At 37.9% G+C, this 12,023-nt stretch overlaps 1 protein-coding gene across 7 annotated transcripts in view; it reads right to left on the bottom strand.

The window, feature by feature from the left end:
* Positions 1-12,023, bottom strand: part of LOC127418870 (utrophin-like) — a 333,951-nt gene that overhangs the window by 47,138 nt on the left and 274,790 nt on the right. For all 7 annotated transcript variants that reach the window (XM_051659723.1, XM_051659719.1, XM_051659722.1 and 4 more), the window contains 2 exons: positions 9,042-9,199; positions 5,471-5,637 (listed from right to left, as the gene is read on the bottom strand). In XM_051659723.1, the coding sequence (XP_051515683.1) occupies positions 5,471-5,637; positions 9,042-9,199 (325 nt within the window). The remainder of the gene's footprint in view (positions 1-5,470; positions 5,638-9,041; positions 9,200-12,023) is intronic.

Raw genomic sequence — 12,023 nt, 5'->3', positions numbered from 1 at the left:
ACACTCAATAATCATTTGTGAAATCAGTAATCAAATGAAAAATAGATAAATCAATTGAGAAACTGATAAATCAATCAATAAATCAATTATCAATTTGCAGATAAATAAATACAATTATTTGAAATTTGACATTTAAATAATAATAAAGCCAGAAATAAACACACTGATTTTTTTTTTTTTTTTTTTAGCAATTGCTAATATAGAAATAATTAATATATACAAATAATAATATGTAATTAAGAACAGATTAATAATTGAATATTTAATTTGTCAAATGTTTTTTCTTTTATCGAGGAGGCGGCACCCAATCTACTGTCAGATGTAGACAAATATTTAAAATATTTAAATTCTGAATAAATTAAATTCAGAATTTGTTTAATCTTGTCTATAAATATATATTGTATTTGTGTGTGCCTTTTAAAATGTAGTGCATTCATTTATTGCATTTTAAGAAAAAAAGAAAATAAAGTATTTATATATATTCAATGAGAGTTACATTTCACCATATAAAGACTGTAAATTACTTTTGTTAAACAGTCTAATAAATTATAATAAATTAGTTAAAAAATTAATAATTATAAATAAAAACATTATTGATTATTATTATTGAGTGGAACATTTGGGCCCCTATAGCAATTAAACTAAAATAACTGAATTATTAATTTTAAAAAATAATCTCAAACTCTGAATTTGTTTAATCTTGCCTATATACAGTATAAATACAGTACTGTGCAAAAGTCTTAGGCACTTAAGATGTTTCACAAAAGCATTTGTTATTTATATCTTCAGCTTTAGTGTGTCAATAGGAAATATAAATGTTAGACTCCCAAACATTACTTTTGCAAATAGAAAAGATTAGAATAGAACAACAGGGAGCCCTGCAACAAATGGCATGGCCCCCACAGAGCCCCCGACTGAACATCGTGTCTGTCTGAGATTATATGAAGAGGCAGAAGCAATTGAGACAGCCTAAATAGATAGAAAAATTGTGGCGAATTCTCCAAGAATCTGCCAACAACCAAGAAAAACTGTGTCCAGGTGTACCTAGGAGAATTGGTGCTGTTTTGAAGGTAAAGGTGGCCACACCGAATATTGATTTTTTTTTTTTTAAGAAATCCTCACTTTGAAAGTTTTTCGCAAGTGCCTATAACTTTTGCACAGTACTCTGTGTGTGTGTGTGTGTGTGTGTGTGTATATATATATATATCTGCGCCTCGACACATTCCTGTCTCTGAACTCTGTAGGCAGTTCCTTTGACCTCATGGCTTGGTTTTTGCTCTGATATGCATTTTCAGCTGTGAGACCTTATATAGACAGGTGTGTGCCTTTCCAAATCATGTCCAATCAATTGAACTTTCCACCGGTGAACTCCAATCAAAGTGTAGAAACATCTCAAAGATGATCCAGAGAAATGGGATGCACCTGAGCTAAATTTCAAGTGTCATAGGAAAGGGTCTGAATAATTATGTCAATGTGATATTTCAGATTTTTTATTTTTAATAAATTTGCAAAGTTATCAAAAATCTGTTTTTTGCTTTGTCATTATGGGGTATGGAGTGTAGATTGATGGGAAATTTTTTTATTTTTTTTTAGCATTTTAGTATAAGGCTGCAACATATCAAAATGTGAAAAAAGGAAAAAGAAAATAATTGTTTTTATATTAATTTTTTTATACATTTCACCATATAAAGACTGTTAATTATTTTATTTTTGTTAAACATCCTATTCAATTATTAACAATAAATTAATTATAAATAATAATAATTTGTTTATAAATTAGCCATTAAGAAAGTTTTTCGCCATTAATGAGAGGCTGGCTACGGGATTGTTGCATGCATGTGTAAAATACATTTATACCACAGCATTGTTGAATTCTTGATTCTGATTGGTTAACATGTTATATGATGTTGTTTAATTTTCAAAAACTTCACAGAAATAAAGTAGTGCCAGGTTTGTTAAATGCATTACATTTCAATATAACTTTTGCCACGTTTTTTACGAAAAGTTTAAAACTGATAGAACTTCAAAGTGCCATAGAGCCAACACAGCAATTCATTTTGCATTCATATAAAAAATGCATTAGTCTGTGCTCAATTATTCCCTAATTAGCGGTGTTAAACAAAGTGGCCCCCATTACACCTGTCATTAACATGCATTTCATATCCAGATAGTATCTGGATATTCTTTAACTGGATTGCATTTACACCTTGCAGTCAAATGCATCTCCACTGTGACAAATACCCATGCAAAACTGAAAACACTACTTACATATTAAATCAGAGGCTGTGCTTTCTAACACTTTAACAGTCAGAGTTTTTCCTTCATTGAACATTTTTTGCCAGCCGCCAATGATAAATTTCAGGTTGCTGAAACTTTTTGATATTTTTTCAATTTTATGATATTTGTCTTGCGTTCGCCACTTGGCTAAATGTGTTTCATTTGAAATGCATGAGTGAAGACTGGTTTCATATGTGATGCGCATGATTAGAAGACAGGAGAGAGACGTGAGCGAGTGAGGATTTGAGGAGAGAAAAGTGATATTCCAACTAAGGGTATTTCCTATGGAATAATTCATGGGATATTGTTCATTGTTTGTGCAACAAGCTTGCAGGACAACAGTGTCTGTTGTGTTCTTCACATTACGATGGCTGAATTAACAGAAAAAGGCAAGAACACACAACACAGCGCTTTAACAACAGATGACTGTAGCACAACCTCATCACATAATGAATTACTTATGTAGTTCTATCCGGAAAATGAAAACGCATTTGCATTTACACTTACACTTTTATTAAATGTGGTCAGAATCCATCCCAGACCACCTACGAATGTGGTTTCAGTGATCCGATCACAATCTGTTCACAATGCGTTTTTGGCATTTAATGTGGTGAAGCGTGATCTGATCACAGAAAACTTTCAAAAGAGTCCCCAATTGTACCTGTTGTCCAAAGGCTTTATGAACTACAAGCATTTTAGTTTGGGTTTGTGTTAAAAGAAAGGTTTCAGGTCAACAGGTTTATTAATCTCAAATGTTAACACGTTAACTTTGGCAGCCCTAGTTCACAGTTGAACTTTAAGAACTGTCAGAGGACACAGAGCTGATCAGAGAGCAGACTGAACAACACTGACTGTACAGCTGCCCTCTGTTGCTCTCCCACAATCTCTCTCTCTAGTCTCTCTCCCTCTTATTTATCACATGCTGACATTTAGATGAATGCTGGGCCTCAGGAGTGAATATAACCTTTCCTTTCCCAGACAGCACTGCACACATCCATGTGTGTTTAATCTGTCACATATCTGAGCAGATATTACACTTCGTCTAGTGTTTAAAACTCTTCCTGCAGCCAACAATAAGGCATAATGGTTGTGTGTGTGTGTGTGTGTGTTGGGGATATTAAAGATTTCATTAGTTTTGATTTCCTTAAGTATTTGCAATTTCAGTTTAGCTTTGGTTTGTTTTAATTGGTCAAATACTTTCTATTTTGTATCTAGGAAAATTACTAGTTTAAGTTTATTTTCATTTTGTATCAGTATTTGTTTTAGTTTTCATCCCTTATAATTCAGCATCACAAATTCTTGACATGATAATGACATGAACTACACATTATTAGAAAATGCAACAAGCGTGGTGGTTTTCCCTGTCTCATCGGGCAGTTTTCTTGTCGACAGAATACACAGATAGACTAAAGTCATCCTTGTGGGATTCATTAAATCAGACCATTCACCATTCGATTTTCTCTGTAATCTTTGTAGTTTTTGTTTGTAGTTTTGTGCACATTTATACAGTAGTTTCAATTTAGTTTTCCCACTTTGGAAAATCTGTTTTTAACAGTTTTTCTATTAGTTAAGAAAATATATTGCCTTACTAGTTTGAATGTTTGTTATAATGTTTGTTTACACAAATGTGCGCATATCACTACTTTGAAACTGTAGCTTCCCAAGCTAATTTAAAGTAGCTGAACTACAGTCAAGCTATTCTTTTAAAAAAAAAGTAGTTAGCTACACTACAAGCTACTAACAAACAGTAGCTAACTACATTGAAGCAGTTTAAAGAAGAATTTTATTTGATATTTTACTGTCAGATTATATATTTTTATTTAATTCTGCAATCAGTTCTGTAAAACCATGGTTAGTATTAATAAGGGTTAAACAAAAAGGGTGACAACATTAAACTGAACCTAAATTAATACTTAATATACGCCAATAAGCTACAACATTAAAACCACCTGCCTAATATTATGTAGGTCCCTCTCGTGCCGCCAAAACAGTGCCAATCCGCATCTCAGAATAGCATTCTGAGATTATATTCTTCTCACCACAATTGTACAGAGCAGTTATCTGAGTTACCGTAGACTTTGTCAGTTCAAATCAGTCTGGCCATTCTCTGTTGACCTCTCTCATCAACAAGACATTTCCATCAACAGAACTGCCGCTCACTGGATGTTTTTTGTTTTTGGCACCATTCGGAGTAAATTCTAGAGACTGTTGTGTGTGAAAATCCCAGGAGATCAGCAGTTACAGAAATACTCAAACCAGCCCATCTGACACCAACCAATCATCCATGCGATTATCTAATCAGCCAATCGTGTGGCAGCAGTGCATAAAATCATTCAGATACGGGTCAGGAGCTTCAGTTAACGTTCACATCAACCATCAGCATGGGGAAAAAAATGTGATCTCAGTGATTTGGACCAAGGCATGATTGTTGGTGTCAGATGGGCTGGTTTGAGTATTTCTGTAACTGCTGATCTCCTGGGATTTTCACACACATCAGTCTCTAGAATTTACTCCAAATGGTGCCAAAAAACATCCAGTGAGCGGCAGTTCTGTTGATGGAAATGTCTTGTTGATGAGAGAGGTCAACAGAGAATGGCCAGACTGGTTTGAACTGACAAAATCTACAGTAACTCAGATAACCGCTCTGTACAATTGTGTTGAGAAGAATATCATCTCAGAATGCTATTCTGAGATGCGGGTTGGCGCTGTTTAGGCAGCACGAGGGGTACCTACACAATATTAGGCAGATGGTTTTAATGTTGTGGCTGATCGGTGTACATTAATAAAACCAGAAAATACTATTTTCTATAACTGAAACGAAATATAGTGATTATAAGCAGCAATACACTAAATAATTTGTTCCAAAAAAAAAAGAAAAAAGAAGGCAAAGTCCCTTTAAGAACTAACTCACTAAAATGAATCAAAGTTCCCAACATTAAATAAGTGATTTATTTATTTTAACCTGTTTATTTACTGTACATGAATGGTCCATTTCTGCGTTCACAATACAATGTGACAAACGTAGCATTTTTGTGACTTGAATCTACAACACTACTCGGTGGAAAATATATCTTAAATTGGAAAAGCGTTATAGTAAAAGAGTTACTATAACGCTACTAAAACGTGTAGTTAAGTTAATAGCGTCACTACTTTTAGTAAACAACTACTCAACACTGGTGCATATATACCATACCTGAAGCCGACGATGGGGTACTCTTTACAGATATTGCACTTGGCCTGATGTTTGGCCGTTTCTGCGGCCGCCACTCTGTGCAGGACAGGAAGCCACACCATAGACTGCGGCTCCAGCCTCATCCAATCGATGAACTGCCTCGGTTCCAGCTCTACCTTATTGGTCACCTGAGAACAGAGGACATATGCAAACAGCCAATCAAAGAAGGATTTCAGAAAGCCTATAAACATCATGGGAGAGTAACTCATAAACTGCACAGCACATCTGAATACCAAGCCTTGGTGGATTCAGGCTGTAATCAAACCTCCATTCACCAAAGCTTGGTTCAATCTGAGGATTTGGATCCAAACCGGCGGGTAAAAGTAAGTTGTGTGCATGGGGATATACAAAATTACCCTTTAGTGACGGTCACTATTCAATTTCGGGGACAAAAGCATAGTGTAGAGGCTGCGCTTAGTCCCTACCTCTCCCATCCACAAATTTTGGGTATGAATTGGCCAGCATTTACAATGTTATTGAGGGTGTTATGTGTGGATGGGTCCAGTAACACAGTGTATCGGTGTGTGGTGTGCGACTCGCTGGCTGGGGAGGCGGTGCCAGGGCCATCTACGTCGGCTCCACATCAGGATGGCATAAGGGAGGGGAAAGCCGTGACTCTGTACAACATCAGGAAAATCAGGCCCTTTCTATCTGGGCATGCCACACTCCTCGTTCATGCGCTTGTGCTATCCAGGCTGGACTACTGCAATGGTCTTCTGGCAGGCCTTCATGCATGTACAGTCAAACTTCTGCAATTGATCCAGAATGCAGCAGAGCGATTGGTCTTCAACGAGCCCAAAAGAGTGCACGCCATGCCTCTCTTCATCAAACTGCACTGGCTGCCAATGGTTGCTGCCGTTAAGTTCAAGGCATTGATGCTTGCTTACAGAACAACCACCGGCTCTGCACCCCCTATCTACACTCACTACTTCAGGTCTATATGCCCTCCAGAAGTTTACATTCTGCGGGTGAACGGCGCCACATAGTGCCATCTCAAAGAAACAAAAAATCACTGTCCAGGACTTTCACTTCAACTATTCCCCGCTGGTGAAATGACCTGCCAAACTCAGCCCGAGCAGCTGGTTCTCAAACATCTAAAGACACAGCTCTTCCGTTAGCACTTGACCCAACCCCTTTAGTGGACTGTCTTCTTATTATTAATAAAAGTCTAGTCCTGCTTGCTAAGGGTACTTATTTAAACAATTTTGAGACTTGTATTACAGCACTTGTGTTACTGCTGCCTCCCTAGGATGATTCGCTTATGTCATCTGCTAAATGAATAAATGTAAATGTAAGTGCATTTCTGTAATTTTTTTTTACAGATATGTGTTTGTTTTTGCAAACTGACAGACGAGTCAAATTATTTTTTGTGGTAATCGAAAACATGCCACACAATGTGTTTTAAACCCAGAGCGTCACTTTAACAATGAAAACTCTTAGAAGGACAAATTTCCATATTTCAGATCAAGTAAATAAACAAGATAACCACAAACAATTCAACACACAATACACTGAAAAACATTTTTATTATGAATTCTTCTGTTGTCCCTGAAAAAACAACATTATTGGCAGTGATGTCAGTGCCAGAATGCACTGCAGACAGAATCATTAAATGCCATTTAGCATGACAAACAACTAATTTATTCACTTCAGAGACAAAGACACAATGGTCATCTGGAGGTCTGTGCTGTGATGTCATCCAATACAGCTCTGACCTCTGACCCATGATGCACACACCACGCCAGACCTCCAAGCAGCAAGAAGAAAGCGTGAGACTGAATGTTATTTGTGTGGATCCATCCGTCAGCATTGACGGACTGTTGAATGGCTTCAGGTGAGACACTGTCCTGTCTGTCTGTCACTACTGCTCTCATGTGTCTCTCAGTCCTAATGAGTCACACTGCTTTAACAATCACACCTTCATTTCCTGTTTGCTCAAATCTGCAGCAGTGAAGTCATGCCACTCACAGACAGACAGACAAAGAGAGAGACAGCAGACGGAGAGACAGAAGGCTGGGCATAGATACATAAAAAGACAGACAGACAGATAGACAAACAGATAGATAGACTGATAGAAGGATAGAAAAACAGACAGTCAGATAGATAGACAGACAGACATGCAGACAGAGATAAACAGATAAATACATAAATAGACAGATAGATAGACAGACAGACAGACAGACAAACACAGTTGGACGGACGTATGGACAGACAGGCAGACTGATAGAATGATAGAAAAACAGACAGACAGACAGACAGACAGACAGACAGCCAGCCAGCCAGACAGATAAATAGTTAGACAGATAAATAGACAGACAGACAGACAGGCAGGCAGGCAGGCAGACAGATAGACAGATGGACAGACAGACAGGGAAACACAGAAAGATAAATACAGACGTACATATGTACGGACAGACAGGCAGACTGATAGAACGATAGAAAAACAGACAGACAGATAGATAGACAGACAGACAGCCAGCCAGACAGACAGGCAGGCAGATAGATAAATAGATAGATAGATAGACAGACAGACAGACAGACAGACAGACAGACAGACAGGCAGGCAGGCAGGCAGGCAGATAGACAGATGGACAGACAGACAGGGAAACACAGAAAGATAAATACAGACGTACACATGTACGGACAGACAGGCAGACTGATAGAACGATAGAAAAACAGACAGACAGATAGACAGACAGCCAGCCAGACAGGCAGACAGATAAATAGATAGACAGACAGACAGACAGGCAGGCAGGCAGATAGACAGACAGACAGGGAAACACAGAAAGATAAATACAGACATACATATGTACGGACAGACAGGCAGACTGATAGAACGATAGAAAAACAGACAGACAGATAGATAGATAGATAGATAGACAGACAGCCAGCCAGACAGACAGGCAGATAGATAAATAGATAGATAGATAGACAGACAGACAGGCAGGCAGATAGACAGATGGACAGACAGACAGGGAAACACAGAAAGATAAATACAGACGTACACATGTACGGACAGACAGGCAGACTGATAGAACGATAGATGGGTAGAATATAGACAGAGAGAGTAACCACTGGATATAGAGACAGAAAGAAAGAGAGAAATAGACAGATGAACAGACATTCAGACACACGGGTTGTCCAGTGAAAGTGTTAAAATATAGCAATAATCAAGCTGCAAATCTCTCTCTCTTTTCCTTCTAAAGTGTATATTTATAAATGACTGACACACACACACACACACACACACACACACACACACACACACACAGACAGACAGGTCTTGTCTGGGGTAATGAGGATATTATGAGCAGTCTAGTCTCAATAATTCACAGATTTTTCTGTAACTGAGTAAGACATCAGTCAAATCATAAACACAGGAATATCAGAGTAAAACACACAGGCTGTGATCAGTCATGCATACACTCTCTCTCTCTGTGTGTGTGTGTGTGTGTGTGTGTGTGTGTGTGTGTGTGTGTGTGTGTGTGTGTGTGTGTGTGTGTGTGTGTGTGTGATGTGAGAGTGTACGCACATGCTGGAAGCAGCTGCGGACGCTGGGCTCAATGTTGCTCCCGCCAAAGGCCGCCACCTCGCCCAGCTGTCGAGGGATCTGAATGGCATCATGGAGCAGCAGACCCAACTGTCTTTGATCACACGTGTCACCCGCTGAGGAGACCTGATTAAACAGACCTGAGACACACACAAACACACACACACACATCAGTATGAACAAATCAAGAGCTTTCTTACATTTCTCTATTTCACTGACAGAAAAAAACAAATACATGAATGCAAAACACAGATCCACAGATTCACAGACTGATAGACAGACAGATGATAGATAGACGGATGGACAAACAGATGGACAGACAGACAGAGATATACACAGATTATTAACATTAATGTAAACTCAAACTCTCAATTAGTGATAAATATGTAATGTTCCCAATCATCTTTCATCAGGTCCCTGACAGTCTCTCTCTGTTTCTGATCTTGGCTTGGGGACTGAGATGACCTTGATTAACACAGCAAGACCAGACCCCTGCCAGAGCTGATAATGTCTCACACACACACACACACACACACACACACACACACACACTGCTCTGAGCATCACAGCAGTTCAATACACTCTATTTTCTCACTCAAGTCAAAGAGACTGTATCACTGTGTGGCTTGTCCAGTGCTGTATCAGTCTCAAGGTGAATAAACAAAAACTCAACGGTCTGTGTGCTGACCCGAGAACTGAAACTGCTGATTGAAATAGAAAAAAACAAAACAAAAAAAAAAACGTTTCCTATCCCAACAATTGTGATATGTAATTTTTCTCCTGTCTCTATGGTACGTCACACATGGAGAACACACGATGTTGTAGCTTTAAACTAATGCATGCAGGGATTTGTGTACTGAGTTTTGATCACACAGAGGAGCAAAAACCCAGAGCTCTTTGAGATGAGTCACAACTTAAAAGAGCAAAAAGCCCAATTACGTGGAAAGGTGCATCATGGGAGAGCATGCTTCAGATGACTGTGCTTTTTGAAAGGAGACAGGAGAAGGGCATCATGGGATTTGTGGTGTTTCATAAACAAGTTAATTAAAAGGGGGTGAGATTCATGATTTGTAGTTGTGGTCTTATGCCTTTGGGTACAAACACAGACATATTCAGTGTACCGTACATTCAAATTATAAGCAAATAAAATGATAAACTCAACAGTCACTAATGAGATAAGCCAGCAAAAATATTGAACCTGCAAATATTAGACCTTATCCTAATTATTTATCTAGTTTTTTATTTTCATTTCAGCATATACTAATTCATTTTTAAAATCAGAAGTTGTATTTTTTAACATTAATGCACTATGAACTAACATGAACTAGCAATGAACAACTGCATTCATATTAACTAAAATAACAAAAATAAAAAAATTATAAATGTTGTAAAACTACATATTTTTAATTGTTTATCATACATAATGCATTAACTAATTGAATCTTCATGTAAAGTGTTACCATGTAAATGTCTATATTCTGTAAAACTGTATTAAGCCTGTACGGTGCACACTGTACGATTTTGGCCACGATTCTGCCGTCTGAGACAGATTTCGGGAATTCTAAAGCATATCTGTCATCGTAGGGCAAAATCGGCAATCTTACAACATTTAGTATGACATGTTCACTGATGGCCGATTAATAGATTTTGCGATGATCTTTAGCCTCCGACGAAGTTCTGGCAGTGTCAGAAATTTAGCATCGCATTCATTTTATATGAAAAGTTTTAATAAATAAATAAGCAGAAAATACTTGGAGAAAAGTGTAACACTTCAGCAATATGAATTAAATAAATACAGAGCTTACAAAACGAAAATAAATAAATGACTGCATGTTTTTTTTTATTAATCCCCTTTTCTCCCCAATATGGAATGCCCAATTCCCACTACTTAGTAGATCTTCGTGGTGGCGCGGTTACTCACCTCAATCCGGGTGGCGGAGGACAACTCTGTTGCTTCCACTTCTGAGACAGTCAATCCGTGCATCTTATCACGTGACTCGTTGTGCATGACAACACGGAGACTCACAGCATGTGGAGGCTCATGCTACTCTCCGCGATCCGCGCATAACTTACCACACGCCCCATTGAGAGTGAGAACCACTAATCGCGACCATGAGGAGGTTACCCCATGTGACTCTACGCTCCCTAGCAACTGGGCCAATTTGGTTGCTTAGGAGACCTGGCTGGAGTCACTCAGCACACCGTGGATTCGAACTCGCGACTCCAGGGGTGGTAGTCGGCGTCAGTACTCGCTGAGATACTCAGGCCCAACACATTTTTTTCTTAACATTTATCATGCATTTTCTTTACAACTTTTTTTTAATTACCATTTTACTTTGAATACATTTACATTAAACATCTGTAAACTTCTTTAGTTAAGATTCACACCACTCCAATTTTATAAAAAAAATAATAAATTGAACAATTTAAATTGGTAAGTATTTATGGGACATTTTAATCCAAATCAGCAGACACTATTTGATACAATTGTATCAAGAAGAAATCTATGTCATGTTTGTGCATTATCCATAGGGAATTTGCAAGCGCGATATATTATCAGCCTATATGAATTTTAGAAATTTTGCATGGCCGATAGGTTACTAAAGACGTACTATAACCCACCTTTTTTGTTTTCCCATATGTAAATGGAGAGGTTTGTCATTTTTCAGGCCACAAGTCTTTTTATTGCCACAATGAATATTTGCTTGTGGAAGCTAATCGTTACTGTAGGCTACCTCCCACACTCGCGTTCATTCTCAACATCTGTAGTTTTTTGTATTTGTGATCAGGCTGTCTTATTATAGGCCTATTTGATAAAATCTATCTTTCTTTTTATATGTTAGCCCAGGGGTTCTCAACGGGGGCGTTCAAAAGATGCCAGGGGGCGCTGAGAGAAAATTAGTAGAGAGGGAGGCATTAGGTTACAAATGGGGGGCGTTTATCACTCATAATAATCAAATCTAT

Source organism: Myxocyprinus asiaticus, chromosome 28 (genome assembly GCF_019703515.2).
Source record: "Myxocyprinus asiaticus isolate MX2 ecotype Aquarium Trade chromosome 28, UBuf_Myxa_2, whole genome shotgun sequence".
Taxonomy (NCBI): domain Eukaryota; kingdom Metazoa; phylum Chordata; class Actinopteri; order Cypriniformes; family Catostomidae; genus Myxocyprinus; species Myxocyprinus asiaticus.
This window is presented reverse-complemented; position numbering and strand designations above follow the sequence as displayed.